This window comes from Oncorhynchus mykiss, chromosome 25, assembly GCF_057628025.1.
Source record: "Oncorhynchus mykiss isolate SJ-2025 chromosome 25, ASM5762802v1, whole genome shotgun sequence".
In the NCBI taxonomy this organism is placed as follows: domain Eukaryota; kingdom Metazoa; phylum Chordata; class Actinopteri; order Salmoniformes; family Salmonidae; genus Oncorhynchus; species Oncorhynchus mykiss.
In genome coordinates this window covers 24,857,928-24,871,030 of record NC_143046.1, presented here as the reverse complement: position 1 = coordinate 24,871,030, position 13,103 = coordinate 24,857,928, and the positions used below count along the sequence as shown (strand labels likewise).

The window sequence follows — 13,103 nt, the reverse complement described above, 5'->3', positions numbered from 1 at the left end:
GAAAAGGGAGGGGCAGTAGGAGAATGAGGTGGTTAAGGAAAAGGGAGAGGTCTGTAGGGGAATTAGGTGGTTAAGGAAAAGGGAGGGGCAGTAGGGGAATGAGGACAAGGGAGGAGTACTCTAGATATTTTGTTATGGTCCACCTTGTGTTACTACACACATGGAATTGAAATATCTTCAGACTGAACTGCAACTGACTTAGAAAAGGGAGTAGAGAGTGAGTAGAGAGGGAGGAGTTAGGGAGGAGAGATGGAGGAGAGAGGGAGTAGAGAGGGAGTAGAGAGGGAGGAGAGAGGGAGTAGAGAGGGAGGGGTTAGGGAGTAGAGAGGGAAGAGTTAGGGAGTAAAGAGGGAGAAGAGAGGGAGTAGAGAGTGAGTAGAGAGGGAGTAGAGAGGGAGGAGAGAAGGAGTAGAGAGTGAGTAGAGAGGGAGGAGAGAGGGAGGAGAGAGGGAGTAGAGAGGGAGGAGAGAGGGAGTAGAGAGGGAGGAGTTAGGGAGTAGAGAGGGAGGAGTTAGGGAGTAGAGAGGGAGTAGAGAGGGAGGAGTTAGGGAGGTGAGAGGGAGGAGTTAGGGAGGTGAGAGGGAGGAGAGAGGGAGTAGAGAGGGAGGAGAGAGGTAGGAGAGAGGGAGGAGAGAGGGAGTAGTGTGGGAGTAGAGAGGGAGGTGAGAGGGAGGAGAGAGGGAGTAGAGAGGGAGGTGAGCGGGAGGTGAGAGGGAGGAGAGAGGGAGTAGAGAGGGAGGTGAGAGGGAGGAGAGAGGGAGTTGAGAGGATGGAGTTAGGGAGGTGAGAGGGAGGAGAGAGGGAGTAGTGCGGGAGTAGAGAGGGAGGTGAGAGGGAGGAGAGAGGGAGGTGATAGGGAGGAGAGAGGGAGTAGAGAGGGAGGAGAGAGGGAGGTGAGAGGGAGGAGAGAGGGAGTAGTGCGGGAGTAGAGAGGGAGGTGAGAGGGAGGAGAGAGGGAGGTGATAGGGAGGAGAGAGGGAGTAGAGAGGGAGGAGAGAGGGAGGTGAGAGGGAGGAGAGAGGGAGTAGTGCGGGAGTAGTGCGGGAGTAGAGAGGGAGGTGAGAGGGAGGAGAGAGGGAGGTGATAGGGAGGAGAGAGGGAGTAGAGAGGGAGGAGAGAGGGAGGTGAGAGGGAGGAGAGAGGGAGTAGTGCGGGAGTAGTGCGGGAGTAGAGAGGGAGGAGAGAGGGAGTAGAGAGGCAGGAGAGAGGCAGGAGAGAGGGAGGAGAGAGGGAGTAGAGAGGGAGGAGTTAGGGAGTAGAGAGGGAGTAGAGAGGGAGTAGTGCGGGAGTAGAGAGGGAGCAGATAGGGAGGAGACAGGGAGTAGAGAGGGAGGAGAGAGGGAGTAGAGAGGGAGGAGAGAGGGAGTAGTGCGGGAGTAGAGAGGGAGGTGAGAGGGAGGAGAGAGGGAGGTGATAGGGAGGAGAGAGGGAGTAGAGAGGGAGGAGAGAGGGAGGTGAGAGGGAGGAGAGAGGGAGTAGTGCGGGAGTAGAGAGGGAGGTGAGAGGGAGGAGAGAGGGAGGTGATAGGGAGGAGAGAGGGAGTAGAGAGGGAGGAGAGAGGGAGGTGAGAGGGAGGAGAGAGGGAGTAGTGCGGGAGTAGTGCGGGAGTAGAGAGGGAGGTGAGAGGGAGGAGAGAGGGAGGTGATAGGGAGGAGAGAGGGAGTAGAGAGGGAGGAGAGAGGGAGGTGAGAGGGAGGAGAGAGGGAGTAGTGCGGGAGTAGTGCGGGAGTAGAGAGGGAGGAGAGAGGGAGTAGAGAGGCAGGAGAGAGGCAGGAGAGAGGGAGGAGAGAGGGAGTAGAGAGGGAGGAGTTAGGGAGTAGAGAGGGAGTAGAGAGGGAGTAGTGCGGGAGTAGAGAGGGAGCAGATAGGGAGGAGAGAGGGAGTAGAGAGGGAGGAGAGAGGGAGTAGAGAGGGAGGAGAGAGGGAGTAGAGAGGGAGGAGAGAGGGAGGGGAAGAGGATTAGGGGAGAGAAGCAGGAGGACAAGATGGACACTGTACCAGACAGTCTCTTGTGTAGGGAAAGTGTTGTAATAGACAGTAACAACAACTTTAAGAAAAAATAAAAATTGTTAGCATTGTCAAGACAAGAGCCAGAGACAGTGAAACATGTAGACTGATTACAGAACTGTAGGTGAGGAGATTGTATTTATTATTGTGTACCTGGTGACAAAAACTGTGACACACTCCATATATATAGTGGAGAAGACTGTGACACACTCCATAAATATAGTGGAAAAGACTGTGACACACTCCATAAATATAGTGGAGAAGACTGTGACACACTCCATAAATATAGTGGAGAAGACTGTGACACACTCCATAAATATAGTGGAGAAGACTGTGACACACTCCATAAATATAGTGGAGAAGACCGTGACACACTCCATAAATATAGTGGAGAAGACTGTGACACACTCCATAAATATAGTGGAGAAGACTGTGACACACTCCATAAATATAGTGGAGAAGACTGTGACACACTCCATAAATATAGTGGAGAAGACTGTGACACACTCCATAAATATAGTGGAGAAGACTGTGACACACTATGTCTATACACCGTGTTGTAATGATGTGCAAATAGTTAAAGTACAAAAGGGGAAATACATTTAAAAAAATATGGGTTGTATTTACAATGGTGTTTGTCCTTCACTGGTTGACGTTTTCTTGTGGCAACAGGTCACAAATATTGCTGCTTTGATGTGGTATTTCACCCAATAGATATGGAAGTTTATCAAAATTGGATTTGTTTTAGAATTATTTGTGGGTCTGTGTAATCTGAGGGAAACATGTCTTTCTAACGTGGTCTCTCTCTCTCTCTCTCTCTCTCTCTCTCTCTCTCTCTCTCTCTCTCTGTCCATCACGTGTTCAAAAGCTACTCAAGTTAAAGTAGTTTACTCAAGACCCAGAGAAGACAGGTGAAGAGGTTCGTAATAGACCTGTGGGCATCGGGGAGGAAAATGTGGCCGGCATTCGAGGGCAAGAGTTAACCAGGGATGTTTTAACTGGTTTTTCTTAAACTGAAGTTATACATTATTTTCACCCTAACTTGCAGCCTCAGGACATTTTATCCAGAGGGATGGCATCCTCCTAAAAAAATCAAAAGAGTCCAACTGTTGCTTTCCGTCGATTGTCTTTATGTAACCAGAATATCTGAAGTGATCCTGTCTTTAAAAGCAGATGGTGTGGTTATGACATCATGCTCGTTAACAAGAGTTAGGGCCTTTTAGGACAAACAAGCAGGGGTTGTTTTGAAGGACAGGGGCCTTAACTTGAACTAATTCGATTAAAGATGCCCTGAATAATTGTCTACATGTATGCTCATAGATACATGATAGCCTAGACAATGGCACCTGCTGGAAAAAGAATTGTACACCCGTGACTGTTTAAAAAAACAATTATGTTTAATTGTCCCTTTAATTATTTCCCCCTTCCACTGTAGTTAGAGAGAGAACATCCTCACAATGTTCTGTCACTCATATTTAGCTGCTACTGAATCTTATTCCGTCCAACTTCTAGGATAATTCTCCTAGCGACTCCGGAGCCAATATTAGCTGTGCGGTGCATTGTTTTACCCATGAGCCGGTTGCCTAGGTAACATTGCATAAGAGCAGCGGGAAGGAAAGGATGCCCCTTGCTGATTGCGAGACGGGAGACTAGGAGGTAGATTTACCCAGCAGCCCCCTTGTTCTCTCTCTCTCTCTCTCTCTCTCTCTCTCTCTCTCTCTCTCTCTCTCTCTCTCTCTCTCTCTCTCTCTCTCTCTCTCTCTCTCTCTCTCTCTCTCTCTCTCTCTCTCTCTCTCTCTCTCTCTCTCTCTCTCTCTCTCTCTCTCTCTCTCTCTCTCTCTCTCTCTCTCTCCCTCACTATCTCTCTAGTTTCTCTCACCAACCCTTCATACTCCAACACTCGGATGCGTTACACCAGTAAGGATCAAACAGTTCCACATAGTGTATGTTAAAGCCCGTATGGCTCTTAAAGCATTTCACCATGTGTGTTAGCTTAGTAGCTCTCTTTCCTGATATCACTGTCCTCTGTATCAAGTTGCCTTTCCTCATCATTATATGACACGCAACAAAAAGCTCATACCTGTCCAAATGAGATACTACCGACAGAATTTAATAAGCACCACCAGTGGACTGAGCACGACCTAAATTGAAATCTAAGTTTCACTGTATTTGACTTCAGAAGGCCTAGCGTTCTGGGTCTCCTAAATGAATAAACTGAGTGTAGAATAATAGTGAAGACATCAAAACAATGAAATAACACATATGGAATCATGTAGTAACCAAACAAGTGTTAAACAACAATCAAAATAGATTTTATATTTGAGATTCTTCAAAGTAGCCAACATTCGCTTTGATGACAGCTTTGCACACTCTTGGCATTCTCTCAACCAGCTTCACATGGAATGCTTTTCCAACAGTCTTGAAGGAGTTCCCACATATGTTGAGCACTTGTTGGCTGCTTTTCCTTCACTCTGCGGTCCAACTCATCCCAAACCATCTCAATTGAGGTCAGGTGATTGTGGGTGCCAGGTCATCTGATGCAGCACTCCATCACTCTCCTATGTTTAACTCTTTTTTGGTTACTACATGATTACATATGTGTTATTTCATAGTTTTGATGTCTTCACAATTATTCTACAATGTATAAAATAGTAAAATAAAGAAAAACCCTGGAATGAGTAGGTGTGTCCAAACTTTTGACTGCTATTGTATGTCTGGAAGAATTGTCATGTTAAATGTACAGTGTACTGTACTGTACTGTACTTGATTTTCTCACACTGGCATTAACCAGTGACCATGCAGCTAATCCCCACAGTGAAGCATCTCTCCATGAGACCACGTCTCTCAGCCTGATAGGCTGCCTGGTAACTGCAGGCTAAGGCCACACACAGTCCTTAGCTAAGAGTGTCTGTGTACAGAGCCTGACAGGATAGTGCATGTAGATTCCGTAGAGACATGTGGCTCCAGATTGCCGGGCGTTCCCAGTCTTTCCAACAAGTGGATAATGTTCTGTGGAAGCCACAGTGTTTCTGTCTGTGGCAGGATGAGTAGAGCCATCTTTGGCTGTGGAGACAGCATTGTGTGTGTGTGTGTGTGTGTGTGTGTGTGTCGATGTGTGTGTGTGTGGTGTGTGCGTGTGCCTGCGTGTGTGCCTGCATTTTAGATATTAACTGTCTGTCTGTCTGTCTGTCTGTCTGTCTGTCTGTCTGTCTGTCTGTCTGTGTGTGTGTGTGTGTGTGTGTGTGTGTGTCTGTGTGTGTGTGTTTTAGATGTTAACAGTGTGTGTGTTTGTGTGTGTGTTTTAGATGTTAACAGTTTGTGTGTTTGAGTGTGTTTTTTAGATGTTAACTGTGTGTGTGTTTGTGTGTGTGTGTTTTTTAGATGTTAACAGTGTGTGTGTTTGTGTGTGTTTTTTAGATGTTAACTGTGTGTAACATTTTACTGGTGACATTCACACGTTTAGCAGGTGGGTGTAGCGAAATGCTTGTGTTTCTAGCAGTGTGTGTGTGTTTTAGATGTTAACAGTTTGTGTGTTTTAGATGTTAACAGTGTGTGTGTTTTAGATGTTAACCATTTGTGTGGTTTAGATGTTAACAGTTTGTGTGGTTTAGATGTTAACAGTCTATGTGGTTTAGATGTTAACCATTTGTGTGGTTTAGATGTTAACAGTTTGTGTGGTTTAGATGTTAAGAGTTTGTGTGGTTTAGATATTAACAGTTTATGTGGTTTAGATGTTAACAGTTTGTGTGGTTTAGATGTTAACAGTCTATGTGGTTTAGATGTTAATCATTTGTGTGGTTTAGATGTTAACAGTTTGTTTGGTTTAGATGTTAACAGTTTGTGTGGTTTAGATGTTAAGAGTTTGTGTGGTTTAGATATTAACAGTTTATGTGGTTTAGATGTTAACAGTTTGTGTGTTTTAGATGTTAATTGTGTGTGTTTTATGTTATAACAGGTTGTGTTTTATGTTTTATATTATAAAAGTGTGTCTGTGTTAGTGTGTTTTAGATGTTAACAGTGTGTGTATTTTAGATGTTAACTGTGTGTGTGTTTTAGGTGTTAACAGTGTGCGTGTGTGTGTGTGTGTGTGTGTGTGTGTGTGTGTGTGTGTGTGTGTGTGTGTGTGTGTGTGTGTGTGTGTGTGTGTGTGTGTGTGTGTGTGTGTGTGTGTGTGTGTGTGTGTGTATGTGTGTGTGTGTGTGTGTGTGTTTTAGATGTTAACAGTGTGTCTGTGTTGTCTCTAGGTGCTGACCTGCCTGGTCTGTTAGACCTCGAGTCCCTGTATCGTGGTGTGGAGCAGAGTATCAACCAGACCCGAGCCCAGAGACAGAGGAGACAGAGTCCAGAGAGAGCCTACAACATCGAGGTCCTACTCGGGGTGGATGACTCCGTGGTCCAATTCCATGGCAAGGAACACGTCCAGAAGTACCTGCTCACGCTCATGAACATCGTAGGTATAGCACACTCACAGAGAGGTACGCTCACACACACAAACAAACAGAGGCACACACACACACTCTCCTTTGCATGAAAGAACTGTCCAATATGGCAGCTAAAATGAAACAGTACACTCACAGAGGACTAGAGACTAGGACAGAGAACTAGAGACTAGGGCAGAGAACAAGAGACTCGGACAGAGAACTAGAGACTAAGACAGAGAACTAGAAACTAGGACAGAGAACTAGAGAGCTTTGGATAGAGAACCAGAGACTAGGACAGAAAACTAGAGACTAAGACAGAGAACCAGAGACTAGGATAGAGAACCAGAGACTAGGACAGAGAACTAGAGACTAGGAAGAGAACTAGAGACTAAGACAGAGAACTAGAGACTAGGACAGAGAACTAGAGACTAGGACAGAGAACTAGAGACTAGGACAGAGAACTAGAGACTAAGACAGAGAACTAGAGACTAAGACAGAGAACTAGAGACTAGGACAGAGAACTAGAGACTAGGACAGAGAACTAGAGACTAGGACAGAGAACTAGAGACTAAGACAGAGAACTAGAGACTAGGACAGAGAACCAGAGACTAGGATAGAGAACCAGAGACTAAGACAGAGAACTAGAGACTAGGACAGAGAACCAGAGACTAGGATAGAGAACCAGAGACTAAGACAGAGAACTAGAGACTAGGACAGAGAACCAGAGACTAGGATAGAGAACCAGAGACTAAGACAGAGAACCAGAGACTAGGATAGAGAACTAGAGACAAGGACAGAGAACTAAAGACTTGGACAGAGAACTAGAGATTAGGATAGAGAACCAGAGATTAGGATAGGGAACTAGAGACTAGGACAGAGAACTAGGGCCTGCCTGCCTGCCTGCCTGCCTGCCTGCCTGCCTGCCTGCCTGCCTGCCTGCCTGCCTGCCTGCCTGCCTGCCTGCCAGATCTCACCGTCTGTCTTTCTGTCTGTCTGTCTCCTCTATATGAATATGATGGGATTTCAAATATTTTCTGTGTGTGCTTGCGTGCATGTGAGCGACAGAATGGTCACAGGCTAGTGAAACCTGTCGTCTGCCCCAGCTCTCACACAATGTCCCTTCAGATGTTATGTCATGTGTCACAATTGGAATGATGCAAAGCCAGCAGACAATATGATTTAGGACACAACAAAGAGCTTAGCCCAGCACTTGCCTCCCAGGAGTGTGTGAGTGTGTGTGATTGGGAATGTGGCATGTAGAATTGAATCTCTGAAAATTAAACCTGATCTGAGAGTAGAGAGAGATTGTGTTTGTACGTGTCTGTGTGTGTGTACATGCGGGCACGTGTGTTTTTGTCGAGCATGTGTTTGCATGTGTTTTTGTCGAGCATGTGTATGTTTGTCGAGTGTGTGTGTGTGTGTAGCCTTTGTGAAAAAAGCAGCAGACAGATATCAGAGATTTCTATCAGAAACAGCAGCAGTTCTTTCAGTCTTTACTCCGGTGTTGTGAAAGAACAGCACCCCCCCCTTTTGACTCCCTGTTGTAGATATCTATAAGACAATCTTAGAGGGGAATGCACAGCCATATTGCAGGCACCCTTCTCATCTAGAGACAGAGACAGAGAGATTTTTAACAGCGCATTCAGAATAAATTACTGAAAAACCCGAAAAACAGTAAATAAATAAGCAAAACAACCTCCCACGCATGGCATCTATACCACTTTCTTCTTGAAAGTTAACTTTGCTCACTTTAGGATCGTCTCGCTCTCTGTCTCTCTGGCGGTGGAGTGTACTCAGGACTTGGAGTTTTGCCTTTTAACTTTTTTACACGAGGTTTCTCCATGAGGTTTCTCCATGAGGTTTCTCCATGAGGTATCTCCATGAGGTTTCTCCATGAGGTTTCTCCATGAGGTTTCTCCATGAGGTTTCTCCATGAGGTATCTCCATACATCAAAGTAAGTGAAGGAAAGAGAAGCTCAGACTTGGAGTTCTGATCTAGGTTCAGATTTTCCTTCTCATTCATTTTGATTTAAAAGTCCAAACTGACCCTAGATCAGCACTTCTAACCTGAGACGAATACTGGTGTGGAGATCCAATTGATGCTATTACCTCAGCCTTTGATGAGGCAACATGGCTCCATACCTTCAGTGGCTTCCATTGAGGCCTTATTCTATCTAGGAACATGACTACGCTGAAGAGGCTCTTTCTTTTTCTCCTCATCGTTGTCCAAGGCTGCCAGGGTCAGATCATAGAAGCTGTCTCAGAGCAGAGAAGAGTGTGTTATCTTAACCTTTTGGTGTGTGTGTGTGTGTGTGTGTGTGTGTGTGTGTGTATGTGTGTGTGTGTGTGTGTGTGTGTGTGTGTGTGTGTGTGTGTGTGTGTGTGTGTGTGTGTGTGTGTGTGTGTGTGTGTGTGTGTGTGTGGGTGTGTGTGTGTGTGTGTGTGTGTGTGTGTGTGTGTGTGCGCGCGCATGTGTGTTATCTTCCTCTACCAGGGAAGCTTGAGGGAACAATATACTGCAGGCTGTGTGAGTGTGTAGATAATTTTTTATCTTGCTTTTATTCAGACATTTAGCAGGCCATGCTATCCGCGAGATAGTACCCTGAGAAGTACATAGAGAGAACACTTTCAACCCAATATACAATTTCAGTCCTGTTGATTTCCGTTGCTCCCCGGTACGTACTGTATGTCCAGGTATACATCATTAATCTGAAAAAACAGTATATTCCACATTAAGTGATCCCTCCTACTCTAACTAGCTTAGCCCACGAGTGACTCAGAGCTGTAGCCAGCCTGTCTCTCTGTTGTTATCTGTACATGAGAGGTCTATTAGGATCCCCAGCCAATTATTATCCTTTTTTATATTTCTTTTTTTTAGGAAGTAAGTCAGGATCTCTTTTGAGAGTTAGAATAGTAGAATACACATGTGGTTGTACATCAGAAGTTTTCCTCTTGTTATGTCCATCACTGACAGTCAATCAATTAACCCATGCCAGCTAAAATGTTTTAGATTGGTAGGTTAGTCTAGCCAGCTATCTTAACTTGTAGTAATCATGGCCGAATACCAACTGGGTGAAGGGCACGTGCCCAGGGGTCCTGGCCTCCAGGGGTCCTGACCTCCAGGGATCCTGACCTCCAGAGGCCCTGACCTTCAGAGGGCCCACATTGAATTTATTAGTCACTCTCACTCAGATATCATATACACACGTGGGCAGATTTGCAGAAAAGTTGCTTGAAAATTGCAGTATTTTCTCTACACCCCATGGTAACATTTTCTCTACACCCCATGGTAACATTTTCTTTACATCCCATGGAAACATTTTCTCTACACCCCATGGAAACATTTTCTCTACACCCCATGGAAACATTTTCTCTACACCCCATGGAAACATTTTCTCTACACCCCATGGTAACATTTTCTTTACATCCCATGGAAACATTTTCACTACACCCCATGGAAACATTTTCTCTACACCCCATGGCAACATTTTCTCTCCATTCTCTGCGCCGCCACTACTTCATGTAGGGGTCAATCTGGGGTCAGCTAAAGGTCAGGAAGTCATGGTGGACATTGAGAGGGAGAGAAAGAAATGGAGAGAGAGGGAGTATGAGTATGAGAAGGAGAGACAGCAGGGGAGGGGAGAGTGAGAGATAGGGGTCAGAGATGAGGTGGGCAGTCTGTCAGTCAGCTCCCACGGCAACCTTTGAATCCTGTCTGTAGAGTTCAACTAGAGTGTTTACCTCCTACTCTCTTCCCATGTTAATCTGGTTCTTCCAAATCATCCTTTTTTTTCTCAATAGCATCAATTGATAAATTCTAGTGTGGTTTGGTTTGTCAATGACCAACCAATTGAAGAGCCCAGAGCTTGTTCGTCAATGAACAAACACACACACACCCAATCAGCAACAAGCTGCCCCCAGAGAGGAGAACAGAGGTGAACAACATGACTGAGAAATGCAGTCCATTGATCAGCTTCTTAAATGCTCCATGGGAAATGAAGAGGAATGTACAGGAGATACCTGAATCAAAAGATCCCTGAACCCCCCCCCTCCACAAGTCACATAATCACCAACACACACACACACTCTCACATAATCACACGGCCAAGGGCAGGAGGACAGGGGGCCTCAGTGATGCACAATATCCCTCCCCAAAGTCTGTCAAATTCCACTGTCTGAGAGAGAGAGACCATTCCATTGTGTTGTAATCTCTTGCATATGAAGTGTCTGCTTAATGATACTGTATCAACCCAGAGGACACTGTTTCCCTGTCTAACTGATGGGAGACCTTTACACTGACAGACACTGTTTGTGATGAGCGAGATGGCTGGATGGTGTTAATAATCAACTCGCCCACTCTAATAGGAGTGCTGTGTGCTTGTGAGTGGCTGTGCTTGTGTGTGTGTGTGCGTGTGTGTGTGTGTGTGGGGGGGGGGGTCTCTGTGTGTGTGTGTGTGTGTGTGTGTGTGTGTGTGTGTGTGTGTGTGTGTGTGTGCGTGCGTGCGTGCGTGCGTGCGTGCGTGTGTGTGTGCATGTGTCGCTGATAAAGCTAGCCTGGCTGTGGTGGGTGCTAATGAATGCATCATGTCCAAGTTAAAGGCCTGCGTGATAACAAAGAAAGGCCAGCAGGTAATAATAGGGAGAATGGGACACATCTGTGAGCAGCACACTCTGAACTAACACTCTGAACTAACACTCTGAACTAACACTCTCAACTAACATTCTGAACTAACATTCTGAACTCACGCTCTGAACTAACATTCTGAACTCACGCTCTGAACTAACACTCTGAACTAACATTCTGAACTAACATTCTGAACTCACGCTCTGAACTAACATTCTGAACTAACACTCTGAACTAACACTCTGAACTAACACTCTGAACTAACACGCTAAACTAACACGCTGAACCAACACGCTGAACTAACACTCTAAACTAACATTCTGAACTAACACTCTGAACTAACACACTAAACTAACATTCTGAACTAACACTCTGAACTAACATTCCGAACTAACACTCTGAACTAACACTCTGAACTAACACTGCTGATTCCCTCCCTCTCTACCTCATCTTACAGATGCATACTGCAACTCACATCCTCCACATTCGGTACAACACCCATTCTGCCAGTCATATTCTGTTAAAGGTCCCCAAACCACTCACATCCCTCGTTCCTCTTTTCAGTTTGCTGCAGCTAGCGACTGGAACAAGCTGCAAAAAAACACTCAAACTGGACAGTTAAATCTCTATCTCTACATTCAAAGACTCAATTATGGACACTTGAGGTTGCTACACGTGATGTATTTGTTTTCTCTATCTTTTTGCCCTTTGTGCTGTTGTCTGTGCCCAACAAGGTTTGTACCATGCTTGTGTTTCTACCATGTTGTGCTGCCATGTGTTGCTACTGTTTTGTTGTCATGTTGCTACCATGTTGTTGTAGTATAGTGGTTTATGTAATGTTGTCTTAGGTCTATCTTTATGTAGTGGTGTCTTTCTTTATGTAGTGTTGTCTCTCTTTTTGTAGTGTTGTCTCTCTTTATGTAGTGCTGTCTCTCTTTGTTTAGTGTTGTGGTGTCTCTATGTAGTGTTGTCTTAGGGCTCTCTTTATGTAGTGTTGTCTTAGGTCTCTCTTTATGTAATGTTGTATCTCTTTTTGTAGTGTTGTCTTATGTCTATCTTTATGTAGTGGAGTCTATCTTTATGTAGTGGTGTCTGTCTTTATGTAGTGTGTCTATCTTTATGTAGTGTGTCTTATTTCTCTATTTCTGTAGTGTTGTCTCTCTTTATATAGTGTTGTCCCTCTTTATGTAGTGTTGTCTCTCTTCATGTAGTGTTGTCTCTATGTGCTGTTGTCTCTCTTTATGTAGTGTTGTCTCTCATTAAGTAGTGTTGTCTCTCTTTATGTACTGTGGTCTCTCTTTATGTAGATTTGTGGTGTCTCTCATTATGTAATGTTATCTCTCTCTATGTAGTGTTGTCTCTTTTTATATAGTGTTGTGGTATCTCTCTTTATGTAGTGGTGTCTCTCCTTATGTAGTGTTGTCTCTCTTTATGTAGTGTTGTCTTTCTTTATGTAGTGTTGTGGTGTCTCTGTCCATGTAGTGTTGTCTCTCTTTATGTAGTGTTGTCTCTCTTTATGTAGTGTTGTCTCTCTTTATGTAATTTTGTCTCTCTTTACGTAGCTTTGTCTCTCTTTATGTAGTGTTGTATCTCTTTATGTACTGTTGTCTCTCTTATTGTAGTTTTGTCTCTCTTTAGGTAGTGTTGTCTCTCTTTATATAGTGTTGTCTCTCTTTATATAGTGCTGTCTCTCTTTATGTAGTGTTGTCTCTCATTATGTAGTACTGTCTTAGGTCTCTCTTTATGTAGTTTGTCTCTCTTTATGTAGTGTTGTCTCTCTTCATGTAGTGTTGTCTTATGTCTCTCTTTATGTAGTGCTGTCTCTTTTTGTTTAGTGATGTGGTGTCTCTATGTAGTGTTGTCTTAGGGCTCTCTTTATGTAGTGTTGTCTTAGGACTCTCTTTATGTAATGTTGTATCTCTTTATGTAGTGGCGTCTCTCTTTATGTAGTGTTGTCTCTCTTTATGTAGTGGTGTCTCTCTTTGTTTAGTGTTGTCTCTCTTTATGTAGTGCTATCTGGTCACTCTTTATGTAGTGTTGTCTCTCTTTAT

The 13,103-nt window shown here is 44.6% G+C and overlaps 1 protein-coding gene across 1 annotated transcript in view; it reads left to right on the top strand.

Moving 5' to 3' along the window:
• The window catches only part of LOC110504815 (A disintegrin and metalloproteinase with thrombospondin motifs 2), a 241,852-nt gene that overhangs the window by 164,487 nt on the left and 64,262 nt on the right, over positions 1–13,103 (top strand). Inside the window, exon 4 of the mRNA XM_036969571.2 lies at positions 6,252–6,457. Within this exon, the coding sequence (XP_036825466.2) occupies positions 6,252–6,457 (206 nt within the window). The remainder of the gene's footprint in view (positions 1–6,251; positions 6,458–13,103) is intronic.